Consider the following 22,271-nt stretch of genomic DNA (forward strand, 5'->3'; position numbering starts at 1 on the left):
TTGTAGCTCAGAAAGTGGACTAGAGCTTTCTAGCAAAAAATTTCAAGTACTTCACCAAAGAAAAAGTCCCAGGATTTCATGGGGTGGAACCATGGAAATTAAAATGTGGTCAAACTGCAATACCTATATATTACAAATTACTTATTGTCTCACCTATGCCTATCCCATATTCCCAGTTTAAGTATTCCAAATAATCTAATATTTTTCACATTTCATTCCTTTTTGAAAAGAGAACTGTTCGCACAGCTTTCTGGCTATTTTGTAAGTAAGAGTCACAGGCTTGGTAATAAACAATTAAAAATGTACATGCTTTTCTCCTCCATTTAAAGTATTCAGCAAATATAGCATAAGAGTGGTCTTCTGGCACAGAGGAGAGTGACATCAAAGACATCAGATTTATTTGACAAAAGGTCCAGTAAAGAAGAATGGATTCTACAGAAAAACAGTTATTTCAGAACCTGAATGGATTTTTCTTCTCAAAAGTAAGTGCCAGAGGTAATGCCTATAAATATTGACTTCCAGAGTTCACCCATAAATGTGCAGAGTCAAATATACATGTTTTTTCCTGGATACTCTTTTTTTCAGTAGGATGAAAAACAAATGTTGCAAGGGTTACGATCCCCTTTGTCCATACGCCACTACAATGTTCCTTCTCTTTCCCTCTCATCTTCCTCTTCCCTCTTCTTCTTTTTCTTTCTCACTGGTTTTTCTCCTCACGTGTTTGACCTTCACCTCTTCTCAGTTAACTTGCTCACCTTACCAAGTGGCAGGACCTCTTGTCTTTCTCTTTTAGCAGTTTGAGTTTGCTAATCTTAGAAAAAGGCCACCAGCGGGCTGCCCATTTGGGCCAGTCTGTCCTGCGCCTAAGTGAATCAAAATGTCTCATTCCTGACCATTTTAGCTTGATCACCATATGTATTCCAATGTTTATGTGTTCCATTTTTTGTTTTACAATGTCTAGCTTTCCCTGATTCAGGAGTCTCACATTCCATGCTCTTATAATGTGTGTTGTGCAGCTTCAGATTTTCAGATTTTACCTCTGAGCAGATAGTCCAAAACAACAATAATAATATACCCTTCATAAGTGTAGACTATTTATGGACTTTTTTCAGTTTTTCACATTGAAGATGATAGCTCTAGCTGCCTTTTCCCATTCTGGGCATGGGCTGAGACTGGGCTGAGACTGTGCTTTATCTCACAGCTCTGTGCCCAGATTGTTACCACCGTGTGTTTCTCCCATCCTTAGGGAAAAATGCTTCATTTCCGTAATGGGAAACATTCCGATCAGGAACCAGATGGTAACGATCGGGGCACAGAACTGTGTGATAAGACAGTCCCAGTCCAGTCTCAGCCCATGCCCAGATTAGGAAAAAGGCAATGCAATAATCTTCATTGTTTTATTTCTAGATCATGTTTACTGCCTCTGAGCTGGGAATATTTGATCTTCTGATGGAATCGGGGGAACTCTTGACTTCAGAGGCTATTGCCAAACGCCTGGGCACCAGCCACATGGGCATGGAGAAGCTGCTGGAGGCTTGTGTGGGTTTAAATCTCCTGAGAATGGAAAAGAAGGACAATAAAGGTAACCAGATATAGGAGGTACTCAGATTTTTCGAACATATGGCTTAAATACTGGTTGCTAAAGATTATGCAATTTACTGATGTGTTTTAAAGGTATAAAGATACACCATTTAATACTAAAGGAATTTATCACACAGGGGAAATCCCGTGCAAAAAGAATTTAAAAGGTAGAAAAAAACCTGCAAAAATGGGTTGATTTTTACACATGTCACTATCAAACTTGTGTTAACTCAAATGGAAAGTAAACAAAAACCACTCCTTTTTACTTTTGGGATTTTCCAAAAGTAAAAAGGAGCAGCTTTTGTCTACTTCCCCTCCACTTTCTGTTCAGGTTAACGTTGTGTAAAAATCAACCTGTTTTTGTGTCCCCCCCCCAAATTTAAACCCCCATTTTTTGCACAAGATTTCCCCCATGTGATAGTCAGAATTATACATGCCACAGTAGTTTCTATTTGTATGTATAGTTGTGAAAACTTGACAATGAGGAAAGCTAACAGAAAGAAAATCAAATGTGATAGTCGAGGAGAGTTCTTGCAATATGTTGTACTTCTAGAAAGATGAAAATATGGGCTTGAGGACAAATGAAGTCTGAACTCACTCTAAATCAAAATGATTAAACTGCAGCAATTGTACTCTGAATATATCATGAGATGAGATGAATCATTAGAAAAGACCACACGGCTTGGTATAACTGAAGTTAGTAGGAAAAGAAGAGCAGATTAAAGACAGAGTGATTCAATAAATCACCCAGTGATTCAGATTCAGCTATGCCCCTGAATCTGCAAGACTTTTAATAATTGGGGGCTTGGACATCTTTCATTCATTATATCACCATAAATCAAAGCTGACTGGGCAGCACATAACATCAATAGCTACAGAGAATTAATGGCTACTGCAAGTGCATCTGGATTATTTATTTATTTATTTATTTATTTATATTATTATTATTATTCACCTTTATTTATAAAGCGCTGTAAATTTACACAGCGCTGTACATACAATCTTTTTAATTGGACGGTTCCCTGCCCTTAGGCTTACAATCTAAAAAGACACGACACAAAAGGAGAAGGGAAAGATGGTGGGGAAGGGGCCTCTCTAGTAGGATAATACATATAAAATACATAGCAATAGAGGAAATGATTCAATAAAACAGACAACAAAAGAACAACAAAAAGCAAGTGACAATTATGCAATGCCTGGGAAGGCTTCTCTGAACAGGATGGTCTTCAGCTCCGTTTTGAACCTGGTTAAAGAAGAGATGGCTCTTGTTTGCGGAGGAAGAAGGTTCCAGGAGTGAGGGGCAGCGAGTGAAAAGGGGCGAATCCGAGATGGGGCAGAGGAAATCTTGGGCTGGGACAGCAGACTTTGACTAACAGAACGGAGGGCCCTAGTGGGAAGGTGAGAAGAAATAAGGTCTGATAAGTAAGGAGGGGCCAGCCCATGGAGGGCTTTAAACGTGGATAGCAGGAGCTTATACTGAATACGAAAAGGGAGGGAGGGGGAGCCAGTGAAGGGATGCCAACACAGGAGAGATGTGGTCAGAGTGGTGGGTGGAAGTGATAATACGTGCAGCTGAATGCTGGACAGAAATTAAAGGACGGAGGTGAGAAAGAGGAAGCCCAGCCAGGAGGACATTACAGTAATTGAGTTGTGAGATCACTAGGGCATGGACCAGGATCTTGGCAGTAGAGGCAGAGAGATATGGTCGGATTTTGGCAATGTTGTATAAAAAGAATCTACAAGCCCTGGCTGTGGTCTGGATCTGAGGGATACACAACAGAGAAGAATCAAAGATAAAACCAAGACTGCGGGCTTGCTGGACTGGTTGAACAGAAATGTTGTCCACAGAGACAGAAAAGGAGTGTTGAAGGGTGGGTTTAGGAGGAAAGACAAGAAGCTCCATCTTGGACATGTTGAGCTTCAAACGCCAATGGCGCATCCACTGCGAGACAGCTGTGAGACAAGATGAAACTTACTGTTCAAGCCTTGGAGAAAGGTCGGGGGTGGAAAGATACAACTGGGTGTCATCGGCATACAGATGGTAGGAAAAACAAAAAGAGCTGATGAGTTTACCTAAGGACAGTGTGTAGAGAGAAAACAGAAGGGGACCCGGAACAGAGGCCTGAGGAACACCCACAGATAAGGGAACAGAGGATGAAGTCTGTCCACCTGCAACCACTGCAAAATATCTGCCAAACAAATAAGATCTAAACCAGTCGAGAACAGAGTCTGAGAACCCAAGGTCCAGGGACGTAGCCGGGGGGGGGGATCTTGGGGTCCGGACCCCCCCTTCCATTAAAAAAATGAATGGTATGTGCTGCTGCGCCGCTGTACCCAAGCCCCATTATAATGGTGGCACTTAGTCTGGATCCCCCCCTTCCTAAAATCCTGGCTATGTCCCTGCAAGGTCAGAGAGTATGTCAACTAGGAGACAGTGATCATTTACTTTAACCACTGTTTATTGTCCCTCTTCTATTACTGGATGGTCATCAATAGTAGCCCCCAGTGTGGGAAGCCTAAAGTGGGAATTATCACTTTAACCATGGGAACAAACCTAAAGACCTAAAGGCAGTATTTCAATCTCAGTAGCACAGTGATGCTACTTAGCAAAGCAAGGGGCTGGTGTGAAGAGGCCCTTAGATAAAAACTATGGACAGGGTAAGGCACCGATCTTCTCAAAGGGGTGATATAAATATTAATAGTGGTTAAATGGACAAGACATTAAACAAATGCATACATACAAATATCTAGGCATGCACTTTCAATCTACACTTATCTAATCTTTTCACAGGGTACAGTCACTGGTAGAACTAAATTTTATATAAGTGTTATTTTCCATTTTTGGTCTTGGTTGCTGGAAGGACAATGTGGAGCAAGCTTCATTACTTTAACTTTGTGCCTCCATGACTGGTGTCCCTTCAAGGACATTCAAATTTCTGAGAGAGACAAAATGCATAAGATCCTTCTGCAGACTAATCCAAATGTGCAATAACTTTTGAGATCAGAAAGAGCAAGAAATGTGATTAAAATAATTTAAAACAAACAATTGAAATAAATTTGAGAGAGAAAGAATGATGCCTTGCCAACAAGCTTGTTCCTCTGTCTTTCAGGGTTTTTCATCACAATCTTCCCTTTTTTTCTATTTTAAGGTCTTTATGGAAACACAAAGCTTGCCAATCTCTACCTTGCTAAATCAAGCCCAAAGTCACAGTATTATTACATGCAGTTACAGTCTGAAGTCTTCTATCCAAGTCTGCAGTACTTGGCTGATGCTGTAAGGTGAGGATACTAGGAATAATCTGTTTCAGAAAACTCAGTGAGAGTGTTTATACTTATAGGCTTTCTATCAAAGAATCAGCCAGAGGTATTTTTTGCCAGGTTGTTTTGAGTGATAGTGCCTCATTGAATTCACTCACATTTTTACAGGCATACAAAGTACTGTATGCTGTATATCAGGATTTCCTGCTCTTGTATTTTTCCAATCATTCTTGTTTTATGTGCTGACTCAGCTTTCAACAATTAATTCAATGGGCATCCTCAAAATGGGATCAGCCAATAGGATTCTATCCAGTATTATATGTATTGGATGGGCAAAGCATGTGGGCCCTGTCTGCATGGGCCAAATAAACCAGCCTCCCCACTATCCACTCAGTGGGGACAATTCCCAAATGTGGTGTGAACATTCCATGCCAAACCTGGGGCATACCCCCTTACCATAGATTAAAAAATGCCCCCAGTTGCTCCAGATCTTCCTGGAAGATCTGAAGCCCTCTGTTCTGACACTGGGTGGCACATCCAGTGCAGACATCACCGTCCATCATGGCTTTCTTTGCTCTGAAAGCACAATAAGGCATTTAACCATGATATTGAGGCTAGGCTCCTCATTCTGACCTCAGAAGGGAGCAACGTGATGTGGCAGCAGCCACACTGGACAGCACAATAGGATGTACATGCAAACAGCTGTCCAGCATCTGTATGTAGGGCCCAGGAAACAGGAGGAGGTCAAGGGAGCTCTGGGCCTGGATACTCTGGCTGTGCCCAGAGCATCCTGGCCAGTATAGACAACAACACAGGCCCAAAACAGACAGGCCAAATAAAGCTGTTTCTGGCCACTTTACATGGCGTTTAGATGACACACCCCTGAAGTGGCCGGAAGCTGCACCAAGACCACCTAAGGCAGCCGGAAGCTACCAGCAAAAGGAGCAGAGTGGGCCATATAGTTGCTGTGGTCTGGAGTGATTGTGATCAAAGTGGCTGGAGATTTCTCCTTCATTGCCGTCTGTTTCAGCCCACAGTTTCTCTATCACTTCCCCAATGGCAACCATTATATCTCTATTTGAGTTGCCATTTTATATTCTTAACTGAGCTTTTTATTTCTGTTGGTATGCTTTTCTTGCTATAGAAATTTACTTTAAATGATATTTAAATATTGCAACATTAATTAAATAATATTTCCCCCCTTTTCTGGCTTTCTGATCACTATGTCAGCAGCATTTGGTGTTATATAATTAAACAATTCCAACATGCAATTATTTCTGGTCCAAAACCAAAAGTGGAACCACTCTGCTTTTGGATAGTTCAGGGACAAAAAGCACAAGTGAATAAGTGATTTACTTCTAATTAAAGAACTTCATTGTATTAGATAATGTTCAAAATGGCCACTAAAACTTTATTTTTATGAGGTCAAGTCTTTGAATAGAGCAGTGAATTTTGATATTTCAAAATACTTGTGTTATGTAGTAACAAAGTAGTATCAAAGGTACTTGTATATATTTAGACAATTCAGCAGAGTTTACTTCTGAATAGACATGCATGGGGATGTTCTGAGTCTTTCTGAATTATTCTTACAGTTTTAAGAATGAACTTCAAAACCAATGCATGGAGTTATCTAAGATGTTCAGTATATTGTGGGTAGAAGAATGTGATGTTGAATTTGTTGCTTTAAACTACTTAATTTTCATTTATTTAAAACAAATGTTTTGTTTCAGGGAAGGAAAAAGTCAAATCAAGTCAATATATGGACCTTCAGCAAAAAACTATTTTGATGCTCTTTATAGGTAAAAGTTGTTTGTTTCTATATCAAATTTGAAAGACAATGGGCAAAATGGGAAAAATTATTAAGGTTAATAATTCCTTGTATAATTGTATACAACATACATTTTTGTTCACAGCTGCGATGTTTTTAAGGTTCGGGCTCTCATTAATGGTATTGAGAGAGAGACTTTTTATAATCTGGTCAGACACCTCTCCTTATCTTTTCTTTTTCATAGAATGTAGGTCTGTACAAATAGAAATGTAGATCTGTAAAAGTATAAATGTTTTCACAAATAGACTCTTTCAAGTCCTTTGGAAGGTGCTTGCACTTTCAAGGATCTGTAATGGCTCTAGTGATGTCACTGCAGCCCTGGCTGGAAATTGTGGTCCTTCCAGCAATAACACTAACAAAAGAGATGCTAAGCAACAGGAATTTTTGCTTTTAGGAACCAAGATATTATCATAGTTTGTAATGCCCAATGTGAATCAGAATCTGTATGAAGGAATCTTCTCTGCTTATCTGAATTATCAGTTCAGAGGAAGGCATGCAAAAATACTTCTGGGCCCTGGAGAATACTTGGAATATGATTGGTAGAGAAGTGATGTCTGCATTTGATCTTTCTAATTTCCATCTCATTTGTGATCTGGGAGGTAAGTGCTACAAATTTGCAACAGTCTTCCTTCATATGAGCCTCTTGAAATAATATTTTAATGGTTTGGAGTATGTATTGTATTATCTCCTGGGTTCTTTTCCACCCCTAGGCTTCTGTGATTGTAAAAGTAGGGTTGCTTTAAGAAGTCAAAACCACTTTGGCCAGCCAAGGGTACCTACTTTATAGTTATTGGTAGATGCCCTTTCTAGCAAAGAAAATATTGACTGTTATTCTTAGATGGCCCACAATGACTAGAAAATGCAGATTGTTCTAGAAGTGGAGAATCATTTTTGAGAAATGGGCATCTCTCTTTTCTACTCCCTACCTTCAGCTGGTAGTGTTTTCAAGTTGTGCACATGTGAAGGAAATGCAAGTTGGAGGAAGACATACTGAGACCAGGTGCAGAGGATTCATGGGACATGGGAGGCTGGGTGAGAAAGAGAAACAATCTACTGAGGTGTACTACAGAAACAGGATAGGAACAGGTTAACAGGATTGAACATAAAAGGAAACAAGGCTGGACCCTGGTGTCCTGCAAATAGGCTTGGAAGAAAGAAAAAACTCCAGTCAAGAGAAAGCTTGGCCACTTACCATGGCAAGCAGTGTTCCACAGTCATAATAAATACTCCAACTTATGGAACAGTCTCAGCATTACAAGAACCAAGCAGTTACCCTTTTATGGAGCCTATGTTCAAAACACAGGGAAGAAATAATCCAATTTGAGACCACTTTAACTGCCTTGCCTCAGTGCTAGGGAATTTTGGAAACTGTAGTTTTGTGAGACATTTAGCTTTCTGTCAGTGAGCTCTGGTGCTACAATAAACTACAATTCCCAGGATTCCCTAGCACTCAGCCAGGGCAGTTAAAGCAATCTCAAACTGGATCATTTCTGCAATGTTTGGACCCTAGTCACTCATGCTGGACTTTTACTTACTGGAGCTTCTTCAGGCTCCAATCATCACTCGGAAAGCCTCAGCTTCTGGATGGGTGAATGTCACCTCTTCTTATATTAAGACTTCCATGCTTCTGAAGCCCCTCTAACATTTATACAGGTATAAATCCTGTTGACAAATAAACTGGAAATGGCTATATTTGTGGTTTTTTTAACTTGATTATATTACTCTGTTCACGAAGGACATATGTCCTGTTCTTTCTTTAAGGCTCTACTGGTACCTTAGCCAAAGAATGCACTTCATTGTACCCAAATTCTACTGTGATCATTTTTGATCTACCTGAAGTAGTGGAAAGGTCAAAGAAGCACTCTGTGGCCCCAGCAGGTGGCAAGATTTTATTCCAGGAAGGTAAAATATGTTTTGTTCTGAAAGACCACCTTGGAAATTGCTTATATCAAGTCGGGCTATTGGTTCTTCTAGTTCAGTGTTATCCACATTGTCTGGCAGTGGCTTTCCAGAGTTTTATGGACAAAAAGTTTAAGGGGGATAAAAACGGGAAACACAGCAAATTTATTTAAACAATCTGTAGCAATAGAATGCTGAAAAGAGATTAAAAGAAATTACAAAGCATAGAGTATATGCCGGTGATGGCAAACCTTTTTAGGTCGCCGTGCCAAGGGTGGAGAATCCGCCCTCCGGGGGCGGGGTCCCATGCAAGAGGCGGGGCTTTCACCCTCTGAGGGTGAGGCTTTCATCCTCCAGGGGCGGGGCTTATCATATGGGCTTGCAATTACATGTGAGGCATCCTAGTCCTAGGCATGATATAAGGTCTATGAAGACCAACAACTTACCTACAGTGACGGGATGTTCCCACATACCATATGATATACCTTACAAGGCTGCTCTATTAGTTTTCTATGACCACTGACGAAGACGTTCTAGTCGAAACGCGTTTGGTTTTTGTTTTGTACTTCCTAACTGTAATGGGCATACCTTTTAATTTTGTCTCTGTTGTGCACTCCCCAACTGTATGGACATACTGTGTTATCTTTTTTAATTCCATGTTGAGAGGCACAGAGGAATTGGTATTTTGTGTACTTGATACCTTCGTATGGAATTTGCAGTTCCCTAGCCCCGTACTGACTGGTAAAAGTTGCCTTGTGCCTGTTAGGGCGTGGCTCACAGGCCAGAACAAGCCTCTTTTTGTGTTTAGGATAGCATATACTCTATGCTTTGTAATTTCTTTTAATCTCTTTTCAGCATTCTATTGCTACACATTGTTTTAATAAATTTGCCGTGTTTCCCATTTTTATCCCCCCTAAACTTGTTGTCCACTCACTTGCTTGTTTCAGTTTAGGGCATCACCTCCCAGTTTTTCCTTTCCAGAGTTTTACACACAAATGCTTCCCAGTCCTACCTGGATATGGTAGGGACTGAACCACATCCATGCAAAATATTTTCTCTACCACTGAGTTCCTCCCGTTTCTCAAATATCAGTCCATCTGTGTCACACATTTTTCTTGCTGGAAGAGAGAAAGGTTTCATAGCAAAATACAGTTGGTCCTCCATATCCATGGATTCTTCATCTATGGATTCAACCATCCAAACCTTGAAAAATGTTTTTAAAATATATAAATTCCACACACACCCCTCAAACCTTAAAATTTCCATTTTATATAAGGGACACCATTTACTACACCATTATATTTAATGGGACTTGAGCATCCACTAATTTTGATGTCCGGGAGGTGGGGTTCTAGAACCAAACACCAGCAGATTTCAAGGGTGCACTGTATGTCAATGGAGCTGTATACAGTTTGAATACTGTTTTGTGTTAGAGCTCAATGCAGCTACTCCAGTGTTTGCAGATTACAGTTGGCCCTTGGTATCCACAGATTTTTCATCCATGGATTCAGCCATCCATGGCTTGAAAATATTCAAGAATAATATAAATTAAAAAAAAAAAGCAAACCTTGATTTTGCTGTTTTATATAAGGGACATCATTTTAGTATGCTACTGTATTTAATAGGATTTCAGCATCCACTGATTTTGATATCCACATGAGATCCTAGAACCAAATCCCAGTGGATAACAAGGACCCATTCATATTGCATTAAAGTGCAGCCTTGTTAAAAATAATAATTAAATAATTTAAATAATTTATTCATTTGTTCAATCAAAAGCTACTGAACTATCCCTTCTCTACCAAGAAAGATAAAGGAAAGATTAAAATAGGCAAAAGCATTATCATCTTGTTCTACAATCCTGCATGTACTTACTAGGATGTAACTCTTACTGAGGGCACATCTATACTGATGGGAAAAAAGAGCCACACTCCTTCTCACTACCCATCCATATACTGCAGATCTCCGCATGAGTGAGTGAGCAATAAATTTGGGGAAGTATTGGAAGGGGGAAGAGTAATAATAGTAAAAACAAATGCAACATCCAACACTCATGCAAATGGAAAGAAGAGGGAAGAGGGTAGCCCAATCTAACCCCTCACCACTGATGTCTTGGCTGGAATACAATAAAGTAGAAAAACATGGTGACAAACGTGAGGCTTGCCAGACCCAACCAGTCCTGCTCAGCAACAACTACTTCCACCCCAGGCCCCACACCAATGTTGCTATGGAGTGCAGTCCACACACACGCACATGCAAATATCTGGATTTTGTGCTCATATCTGGAGTAAATCCCCACATTTTCCCCCTCTGGATTAAAGCACTGAAAAGGCCTGGATTTGGCCCGATTTGTTCCATAAATTGTCTGCACAGCTTGCTGTATAGATAACGTGAGATCATTTCATTTAGCCCACATAGATAAGCTTTGAGTCTAAGCAGAATGAAAATATACCATAGTAATAATAATAATAATAATAATAATAATGGCATGTTTTCATTTTGCTTAGACTCAAAGCTTATCTATGTGAGCTAAATGAAATGATCTCACCTTGTCTATTATTTCTATCTATCTATCTATCTATCTATCTATCTATCCCACCTCTTCCATTTTGGGGATCGAGATGGGGAACAACAAGGTTTATACAGTACAAATATAATAAAACAACAAAATCTCCCACCCTCCCATCCCAGATCCTCCCTCCCTAAAGTATAAAATTATAATAGTAAGATCATACATACATATATACATAACAAAAGCATAAAGAAAATTGGCAATTAACAATGAATATCTGTTATGCCTAGTCAAAGTATATTGTTAATCTTTCCTATCTCTTTGCTTTCTTTCTTTTTTTTAAAAGTGTGGGTTGGCAAAATGTGGGTGGAAGATACAGATTTACTTTTATGATGATACATGCAGTACTTTTTCACTTCTGCCCTCATTATTTAAGGGCCTAAATCAGTGATGGCGAACCTATGGCACGCGTGCCAGAGGTGGCACTCAGAGCCCTCTCTGTGGGCACATGTGCCATCGTCCCAGCACAGAGTCTGCCAGAGTTTGTTACTAGAAAGCCAGAGGGACATGGCACTTTGCAATAAATAAGTGGGCTTTGGGTTGCAGTTTGGGCACTTGGCCTCGAAAAGGTTCACCATCACTGGCCTAAATCCAGCATTACACTATGTTATTATAGGGGATTTTTTAAAGGATCCTGTCCCTGAAGCTGACCTGTACATTGTGGCAAGAGTCCTGCACTTGTGGGATGATGAGAAGTCTGTGCAACTGCTAACCAAATTACACAAGGCCTGCAAACCTGGTATGTACACTCAGAGAATAGGAGTGAAAAGAAAAGCAGTTTGTTAGTTCTGTTGGGTAGCCAGGGTGGTCACATACAGTATTTTCTGATTTGTTCACTGGTGCCTTGAGTCTCATGCATCTTTTAAAATATATATATAAGTAGCATGGGTTTAGGTGTCTTCTGGCATTTACTACTTCAGATAAAGCTCTGAAAAATATATTTGTAAAGCTAGTACTGTATGTCAGTAATAAGAATGATTGTGCAAGGAGTTTTTTCTCTTAATTATGGGCATTTAAACATTTGCATCTTTACAACTTTGATTCACAGTTGACTGAGTTTAATAGAACTTGGTCCCTGTTTAGTGTTTATGGATCTTCTTCTGCTCCTTAGGGCCCGAACAGACAGACCAAAATAAAGCTGCTTTGGGTCACTTTGGAGGTATACTGTTTAAATGAGGCATGTGTCCCAAGAGGCCAAAAGCTGCACCAAATCCACACTCCAGTCCTAATGACTCATGCATCATTTAAACAGCATACCTCCAAAGTGACCTGAAGCAGCTTTATTTTAGCCTGTCTGTTTGGGCCCATTGTTACATACCCACCACGTCCTAATCTAGCAGGGACTATACCAATTCATTTTTCACTGTCCTACTTTCCTAGCTGCTTTTAAAATGTTCCAGTTTTTCTGCCTTTCTCCCACTTTCTCCATTTGTTCTTAGTTTCTTTCAATTGCTGAAAACTGAATTGAAAGTGCAAACATCATTGATACTTGGTTAACTCAGCAACGGGAGAGGAGAGGAGGGGAAATAATTTTGTCCTTCCTAGAAGGCGCAGGAAAAGTAAACAGCTGCAGCCTCTCCTACCTTTGTGTTCTTCCTCTTTAATATCTTGACCACACTCTGCTATCATTTGGTTGCACATGCCCCAGTTTCAATCTGCAAAATGTTGGAAGGTATATAATTTCTATTTGGAATGCTATAATTTAGAAAGGACCATACAATATGCTATTCCTGCATTTAAATTAACCCTTTCATCTCCTTAGTCACAGTGATTCCCAAACTTTGGTCTTCCAGATATTTTGGATTTAGAATCTGGGGCCCGTTACAAACAGGCCTATAGTACGGACTGGGTCCGTATTAGGGTTAGAAAGGGGCGTCACTTCCGGATGCCCCTAACCCTAATACGGACTGAGTCCGTACAAAATGGCGGTGCCCGTTCCACACAGGGGCTGCATTCTTTACGTAGCGGACGCGCTGCGACTGCACGTCACGCAGCGTATATGATGCTGCGAGTGCGCCATTGGCGCCTCGCGGCGTCATATCTGCGCTGCAAAGAGAAGCGCAATTTTGGCACTTCTTATTTGCAGTGAGGAGTCACGCAGTTTGGCTGCTGCGACTCCTCCGCACTGCAACCGGCAGCGGCACAAGACCGCCCCTTCTGGGTGGTCTGTAACGTGCCATAGAATCATAGTTGGAAGAGACTATGGTGGGTTACAGACTGCCCATTTCGGGCGGTCTGTACCCGCCCCTTTCCCCAGTGTATTGGGGTCTCAGCTGCCAGAACGGCAGCCACTGAGGCCCCGATCCGCCGCTTTTCAGGCTGCGGGGAAGCGGCAAAACGCCACTTCCCTGCAGCCTGAAAAGGGGTGTCCTTGGGGCTTCAAGCCCCAAGGACACCCCGTGGCGGCGGGGAGAAGGAGAAAGGGGCCGCTTGGCCCATTTCTCCCTTGCTTCGCTGGGCGCAGCCGTCTGAAGGCTGCGCCCAGCGACGCAAAGCGGCGCCGCAAACCAGGAAGGAGCTCCGAAATGGAGCTCCTTCCTGGTCCGTGCAAAGGGTGCACTAGGCGCCCTGGCGCAGAGCGAGGACATCACATCCGCGCCGCCCCGTATAGAGGTGGCGCGGCCGTGACGTCCTCGTGGCGGCAACCGTCTGGAACGGCCGCCGTCATTTTTTAGATGCGGAGTGCGTATTAGGGTTAGGTAGGTGCGGAAGCACCGCACCTCCCTAACCCTAGTACGCTCTCTGCGCATACTTTAATGGCGGTGTGTAACCCGCCTACAAGAGCTATCCAGTCCAACCCCCTGCCATGCAGGAAATCTCAATCAAAGTATACCCGACAGATGGCCATCCAGCCTCTGTTTAACGACCTCCAAGGAAGGAGACTCTACCACTCTCTGAGAAAGTGTGTTCCACTGTCGAACAGCCCTTACTGTCAGGAAGTTCCTCCTAATGTTGAGGTGGAATCTCTTTTGCTGTAGCTTGCATCCATTGCTCCAGGTACTAGTCTCTGGAGCAGCAGAAAACAAGTTAGCTCCCTCCTCAATATGACATCCCTTCAAGTATTTAAACAGGGCTATCATATCACGTTTTAACCTTCTCTTCTCCAGGCTAAACATCCCCAGTTCCCTAAGTCGTTCCACATAGGGCATGGTTTCCAGACCCTTCACCATTTTAATCACCCTCCTTTAGACAACCTCCAGTTTTTCAACATCCTTTTTAAATTGTGGTGCCCAGAACTGGACACAATATTCCAGGTGGGGCTTGACCAGAGCAGAATACAGTGGCACTATTATTTCCCTTGATCTAGACACTATACTTCTACTGATGCAGCCTAAAATTGCATTGGCCTTTTTAGCTGCCGCATCACACTGTTGACTCATGTTCAACTTGTGGTCTACTTGGACTCCCAGATCCCTTCATACGTAGTCTAGTTCAGCCAGGTGTTGCCCATCCAATATCTGTGCATTTCATTTTTCCACCCTAAGTGCAGTACCTTACATTTCTCCATGTTGAAATTCATTTTGCTAGCTTTGGCCCAGCTTTCTAATCTATTCAGGCCATTTTGAATTTTGATCCTGTCCTCTGGGTTATTAGCTATTCCTCTTAGTTTGGTGTCATCTGCAAATTTGATAAGTATGCCCCAATTCTGTCATCCAAGTCATTGATAAAGATGTTGAATAGCATTGGGCCCAGGACAGAACCCTGTGGAGGAAAAAAGGCCACTGCCAGCCCTGATTTATGAAGAGGTATGTACCGGGCCTCTGTTAGTTATTCAAGTTATTCTATGCAATGAATCTTGTGCACTGTCACTTTCCTCAAAGGGAATTATGTGCAGTATACATCAATGCTCTTATTTATTTCTTGAAGCAGAGACCTTTTAGTAAGACATTTCCTCTCATAAGATGTCTGTGTTGGAGAAGAGCTGAAAGGTCAGTCTTGCTGCACCTGCCCCCTCCCAGGGCACAGAGCTGCTGGATGAAGTCCTGAACCTAGAAAATAACTTCCCACCAAAAACTTTGATCAAAGTCCTCCCTAGCCTTGTGCAGCTTCACAGCTGAGCTGATTCACAGCATAAAGATGGGACAGACAAAACTTTATATAGTTTGCATAGATAAAGGAGGTGTTCAAGCAAACCTAGCTATCTAGTTTCACTCCAGCAGGGTTGAGGGGTCCTAGTCAGGTCTACCATGCTATAGCTAGCAGAGACATATCAGGCTGGCATACAATAACAAGCAGTCTTCAAGGTGAAAGTGTCTGGTTTCAATCAACATCTTATCCCAAATGCCCCTTTTCTGGATTGTGTGCTTTGCACGTTCCAAGGAGTTAGAAAGACACACACAAAATGGATCCAAGGATTCAAACTCACAGAATGGCACCCCTTAGGTTAACTGCCAAGTAATAAATACATACTTGAATACAGATTTGCAGCTTAAAACTGAAACTCAGTTTAAAGTCCCATGGGTTTATGGACAGTCCTCCAGGCTCCTCTTTGTTTGACATTGTGCAAGAGTAGGATGCAGCTGAACCTGTCAAAAGAATAAAAGCCTCTAACAGTCTTGAAGACTTTCACCAGCAGGTGTAGAGAGGAGGCTGTTAGGGAGAGAACATGGGTTGATATTGTGAATCACATTGAACAAAATTCTATAGTTGCCCAGCAGTTTGCTTTTTTGACAGAAATGGCACTCCTATGATAGAAAGAGGCAGTTATTTGTAAAGAAGTGCTCATTTCTTTTAGGGCTAGTGAAAGTTGCATTCTTTTTTCCATAAGGTCCTGTTAATAGGTTGCTTGATAAAATTAAACTTCACTTTTCAGAATGCTATTGCAATCGGTATCACATTTATTTTTTTCATAACTGAATAAAATTTATTTTGAAACAGGTGGTGGAGTGCTAGTAATTGAATCAATTCTGAATGATGACAGGAGTGGACCTCTTGAAGCCCACGTTACTTCCTTAAAGATACTGCTCAACACGGATGGGAAAATCCGGACCCCATCAGAACACAGTGAGCTTTTTAGTGCATCTGGCTTCAAGAAAGTTGAAGTAAAGAAAGGAAGCCTTTATGGCATTATTTTGGGAAGAAAGTAATGTTGCTCCTGCTTTGTTCTTGTGATGGAAGTCAGGATAATAAAATTCTGTTCATTTCCTTCTTCTGGACACTATTTCAAAACACAATATGGCACTGCATTTCCTCCAATTTCCTCTTCTTTTTCTTTTGTAGTTACTTGAATAGATTGGTTGAAGGGGACCTATGACCTTTTGTAATTCCCATCATCCCAAGAACACTGACAATACTTTTTGAGATTCTTGGTCGTTGGTGTCCAAGAACAAGTGGAGAGTGACAGGTTCCCCATGTCTCCTCAAGATACATTTTGATTATTTATAATCCTTCCAATAAGTTCGAATTCACAACTGGTAGTAGCTGTGTTTAAGTCATAGAAAAAAGTAATGACATGCTATGAAATCTCCATGTTGTAACTTCCCTTCAGGCCATCTAAAGTCAACTGTATTTGCCCAGAGGTTCACACACATATGATTAAGCAGACTGGTGCTTGACTTGTTGAACAGAAAAGCATCCATACAAGTAGTAAAAGTAGCAGCCATGGATACTCAATATGCTAATAGCTTTTTGACCTCACCTTACTATAATATAGTTAATTTAAGTAACGTTAGCAGGTTTGCTTTCAGAACATATGCATGAGCACCATTCATGTTCTGATGATACTCTCTTTCAAGTTCTGTTGCATTTTAATCCTAGTATAAGGAAGCTATTCCTTTAATTAAATGACAGATCAAAGAAAAACTGAGGCCAGAATCCTGGATTTGGACATATGTTGTAAAGTTCCATATATGCAGAACTAAGGAGATTATTGCATTAGAAATAATGTGATTTATCCCTGACGGGACACAGTCATGTTTCAGTTTATAAATGGGTATTATTGCATGTAAAATTGCCACTGCCACTGCCACTGCCAGGCATCTAGAACCTGGCTGCATCCTGGGTCCCAGCTGTGCCTAACTGGCCACTTTTCCAAAATGGGATCTTGCTGTTTTGGAAAAACGGCTGGCTAGGTGCGGCTAGGACCCAGGATTCAACTAGGTTCCAGTTGACTGGCAGTGGCAGCAGTGATTTTACATGCAGTAATACAGCCTGAAACGCATTATTTCTAATGCGATAATCTCCTGAGTTATGTTTCCCTCTCAAACCCTCCTTTTTAGCTGCTGCTGTCTCCAGCCCAACAAGGCCATTTACTCGCTGGTGGAGAACAGAGGAGGCATGAAAAAGCACCTGGCTATAGAAACAAAGCAAAGGCATCATCTGGGATATTCCAGAGGTTCTTAGGAGGCCTCAGAGGATGATGTCATTGCTGTGCATCTGAGAATAGGAACATAGCATACCACTTCTCTATTCTCCTTGTCTGTTCCTGGCCACTAAATGGCTAAATGGATGGGCACAGCAACTGATTTGGAGGTGAAATGGAGTGAGGTAGGTTATTGAAACAATAAAACAATAAAAAGTGATTACACATTATATTGCCTTCTTATGGGCCAATACATTAAAAATGCCTACAGCCATGGTGGTGTAATGTCTCTAAAGGAAAGCTGCTTTGTCTCCAGCTGTATAGTATTTAGTGGGCTGAGGCTCCTGTGTTTGTAAAACCTCCGCCAGAATGCCTGGCTGGAGTTTGTGAAGGAATAAATCTTGTCTTTGATGTCTTGAAGTCTTATCAGCTTGTGAGTTTGCCACATTGCAACAGCAGACATTACAGACATCTCTTCCAAAGTCTACTATGTGGCAATTTTAATGACATTTGTAAATGAATTGTCAGAGATCTCTGTAGGTGTTGACAATTTACTGCTTCTCAAGAAGGGGATTTTATAAATATATTTTAAATAAAATAAAGTGTACGCACATACATACACAAAACGCCTTGGACACTTTTGTTCTTAGATCATTTTAGGACGGTCTTCTGCATGTTTACTCAGATATAAGGTCCATTATGGGTTCCATAGCTCGCAACCCCCAAAGTATGCCTGGAATCATCTCCCCTCCTGGTTTTTTTCATAAATGAAAAATTTGGAAAAAAATATTCTGATTTGTGAAGAATCATTGAAGCATGCACAAAACCTCTTGTAATCTTGCCCAGTTGCACCCCCCCCCCCACTTTTACATGTTTCATTATTGTTTCTAAAAATGAAATTAGTAAGGAATTACATTGCTACTGAAGACACAGTTTACATTTCTTTAAATGTTACACTTTCCCTTTTGGCTACACAATGTCAAGTGTATTACACAAAAATACAGTCAGATGAGAATATATTAATTATTAGCATATGTAAGGGTAAAATTGTGCAAGTCCACTGTTTGTTAAGTGGGTATGACCACAAACTATATGTCACAGATGAAGATTTATGTTTCTATGAGAAATGTTTCAAGGTTTTAAATGGACAACAAGGGAGACAGCTGAAATTAGATATTCCAATAGTCCAGGTAATAGCAAGAAAAGAACCTGCAATCAGTAAGTTTGTAGTTCTATTTAAACCCAGTAGGGCTTTAACATCTTGAGTCACAGAGAAGCCACCTCAAGGCTAAGCTTTGATATGTAAGCACCTGAGCTCAGACATGCAAATACTGACATATCGGAGCAAATGAGTTGTTTGATGTTTGCCTTGAGAATGAACTGGAGCTTTTAGGGAGAAGTGTGTTGCAATCTCACTTTCAACTAACTGCATTCCTGAAGAACAAGAACATCTGGAAGCAGCACTTCCATGGGTTTGATTTCCTTTGGAAATAAATCACTAGGAGCTAATGGTGTTTTTTTTTTAAAACAAACAAACAAGCAAAAACATTTCAATTAATTTTCTAATATACCAGCAGAGTATGCCTGTCTACTCCTCGAGGTGCATGTGTATCATAAGATCAACCATGATGCTCATTGGCCTCTCTTATGTCACTTAAGGGAGCACTAAAAAGCTTATCAAGTTTATGGGGCTGTACAAACAGCCCCGAAGGGGCAGCCTCCAGCCACCCATTCTTCAGCCAGATCGAGGCCGCGGCAACCTCATGCTGCAGCCCCAATCTGGCCTTTCCAGGGCACAAAAAGGAGCTGAAAAAGTGGCTCCTTTTAGCACTCTGGAAAGGATGCCATAGCAGCTTTGCCACACCTATACAGTGCTCTTTCAGCACTGCGTTATATAGATGCAGTGCTGGAGGAGCGTCATGATGCCACGCACCATGTGGACTGGCACATGGCATCATGGCACCCGGGGGGGGGGGGGGGGGCAGAGTTGGGGCATTCATCGTGTGGATGTGACATCCTGACTCCGCCTCCAGGACAGCCTTTCAGTGCAGTCTGAACAGGGCCCAACTTGGCTTAAACCTATGTAACTAGGACTTTCAGGAGCCTGCCTTTATGGACTTAACTGATGGCTATTATGATAATATAACCAGCCTTCTGAAGCCCTCACTGTGTATGAATGTAGTTGTTTACATTTTTCCACAGCAATTGTGGTCCTCAGATTCCATCTATACTATATCTCCCTTTTGTAATGATAGAAGGGACTTTGCTGATCAGTCATAGAAATATTTGTGCTTATTTTGAAATCCCTAAAGGTCCTGATGTACATCAGTAGGAATCTTAGTAAATTGGTCATTACTGGAAGATTACTTCTTAACATCCTGCCCATTACCATGTGTACAGATGTGTATGCCATTTCTGTAACTGGTGTATTCTGATATTCCAGTAATGCCAAATGCATATCAACATTCATGTATCCTGCCTTCTTTATAACCTGCTTTATAGACTGTATTGGTTGTTCTGATATCACATTAGACTGTGCATACCCTGGATTACTAAAATATTGCTCAAACCCCTGCTGCTTGGTAAACATTTGAAATTCTTGACTAGTAAAGGTTACATTATCACTTACAACTGATCTTAGTGTTCCATGGTAAGCAAACACAGATTTAACTCTACTAATCATAGTTCTTGCAGCCTTGTCAAGTAAATTTAATATATCTGGAGATTTTGAAAAGGAATAAATCACCAGAAGAGAAGGGGAATTGTCCTGTTATCTGTACCCATTTTTTCCCATGGTACTTCTTGTGTGGTTTAAGTGGCTCTTTTTGATTGCTTGGAGCAAAATGAGGGCAAACAGAACACTTTCCAGTAACTATCTCAATATTTTTTGACATAGGCCAATACATCAGCCTTCTTGCCTAGCTTTAGTTCTTTGAATGCCTTGATAAGACTCATGAAATTGGGCCAGTATACACTGTCTTTGAGATACAGGAATGTTCATCCTATCTTCCATGAAAAGAATATACCATATTGGTGCCACAAATGGTTCTTCACAGTCAAAATGACTTCACAGGATCTCTCAGATATTGCAGCCATCCCTGATATGCATACGTTTGAACCACCTGAAGTTCACAATCTTGCTTTGTTGCCTCTTGCATTGTATATACTCCATCTAGATGCATGGCTAATGTGCTCGCTTCATACAGTACCATCTTCCATAGGATCCTCCTCACTTAAGAGAGAATCCCCAGCAGGATGTGACAGGGAATCAGCCAGACATATGAATTTACCTGGAGTATATACTATGTTCAGGTGATAACTCTGAAGCTGTAAAACATTTGCTATTAGTGTGCAGGAGCACTGCCTATAATTTTATTTTTAAATAGCTTCCAAAGGCTTATGATCAATTTGGAGGATGTTTCACCAATATGTATTTGGTAAAGTTGTCTTAGTCCAGATAATGTCAAAAAGTTATGATTTTCAGCCATCTACATTCTTTTCACACAAATTTCTTACTGGTGTTGTCAACTCTGCCTCACAAGGTATGTACTTTTCCAGATATTATGCTGACCTTGAGGGCAGAGAAATGTCTAATTAACAATTTGTAAACCACTCTGATAGCCTTTTGGCTGAAGAGCGGGGTAATAATAATAATAATAATAATAATAATAATAATAATAATATCCAAGCATAACTTTTCTATCTTGAGGGAATCTTCATTTCTTGAATAGAGTTCCAGACAAAATTTACAGAATCAAACTTAAACTGAATCTTTTCTTTATTAAATTTTATATTTTAGCATGTGCTCATTCCATAATCTGATGTAAATTCTCACCATGATGCTCAGTGGTCTCTGCTGCTATAATCATATCATCAGGTTGTTGTATGTACGCTTGTTATATGCCCAAAGGTTGTTGAAAAGTTTCACATGAGGAGTGAGGCCCAAATGATAGACAATTAAAACAATACTTTTCCCAGGGTGCACTGAAGTACATAATCTTGATGAAGAATTATCCAGTTTCATCTGCTAATAACCATCTTTCTCATCTGCAGTTGTTAAGAGTTTCTTTCCAGCTGGGTAACTCAAAACTTGCTCTACAGCAGGGACGTAGCCAGGATTTTAGGAAGGGGGGGTCCAGACTAAATGCCACCATTATCATGGGGCTTGGGTGCAGCAGTGCAGCAGCAGCACACCATTCATTTTTCTAATGGAAGGGGGGGGTCCGGACCCCAAGATCCCCCCCTGGCTATGTCCCTGTCTACAGTCAGAATGATATAATGTTGTATTCAAACTGCTTTATTAAGGTGTCATAGACCAAGACGTACATGCCAAGTCCTACCCTCTTGCCATGACAAGTCTACTCATCCAGTCTGTAGGGTCTATAAATTTAGATATAACCCCTTCATTTTCCATTTGATACAAAGTATCCTATAATCTATCATATATTGCAAAATACACTCTAATATCCTTGAATAACAGGAACAACTGCTGGATCAGTATGTATATGATGATGACTTTGAAATTCTCCTAAACCTTAAATTGTCTCAGGATAGACATTAAATAATTTTCCTGTGTTAGAAATTCAATAGTGCATATGCTATCAACTTGACAAAATAAATCTAATATCTCACATACTGTATATGGCAGGTTTAGAAAATCCTCATATTCTTAATTCTGTTTTATATATTGCATAAGGGATGAAACCTTCTATTATATTCTTTTTCATTGTCAGATGAATGTCTGTCAGCTCTTTCTATCACACACCTCTTCTATCAATTTTATAGATAGATAGATAGATAGATAGATAGATAGATAGATAGATAGATAGATA

The 22,271-nt window shown here is 40.8% G+C and overlaps 1 protein-coding gene across 1 annotated transcript; it reads left to right on the top strand.

The window, feature by feature from the left end:
• The first annotated feature begins 333 nt into the window (after positions 1 to 333).
• On the top strand, positions 334 to 17,087 carry LOC121926614 (acetylserotonin O-methyltransferase-like). The gene is made up of 8 exons (XM_042459730.1): positions 334 to 482; positions 1,408 to 1,582; positions 4,731 to 4,860; positions 6,570 to 6,638; positions 7,148 to 7,266; positions 8,429 to 8,569; positions 11,755 to 11,877; positions 16,017 to 17,087. The coding sequence occupies exons 1-8, from the start codon at positions 426 to 428 to the stop codon at positions 16,223 to 16,225; spliced, it is 1,023 nt and encodes a 340-aa protein (XP_042315664.1). The 5' UTR covers positions 334 to 425; the 3' UTR covers positions 16,226 to 17,087.
• Positions 17,088 to 22,271: the final 5,184 nt, after the last annotated feature.

Source organism: Sceloporus undulatus, chromosome 3, assembly GCF_019175285.1.
Source record: "Sceloporus undulatus isolate JIND9_A2432 ecotype Alabama chromosome 3, SceUnd_v1.1, whole genome shotgun sequence".
Taxonomy (NCBI): Eukaryota; Metazoa; Chordata; class Lepidosauria; order Squamata; family Phrynosomatidae; genus Sceloporus; species Sceloporus undulatus.

What these genes read in the sequence shown, in the direction of transcription:
- LOC121926614 (XM_042459730.1), top strand. Translation starts at nt 426, where the DNA reads ATGGATTCTACAGAAAAACAGTTATTTCAGAACCTGAATGGATTTTTC. An exon ending in GGAAAAGAAGGACAATAAAG is followed by an intron (nt 1,583 to 4,730) that starts GTAACCAGATAT and finishes TTCTATTTTAAG; the next exon opens with GTCTTTATGGAAACACAAAG. An exon ending in TATTTTGATGCTCTTTATAG is followed by an intron (nt 6,639 to 7,147) that starts GTAAAAGTTGTT and finishes CTGAATTATCAG; the next exon opens with TTCAGAGGAAGGCATGCAAA.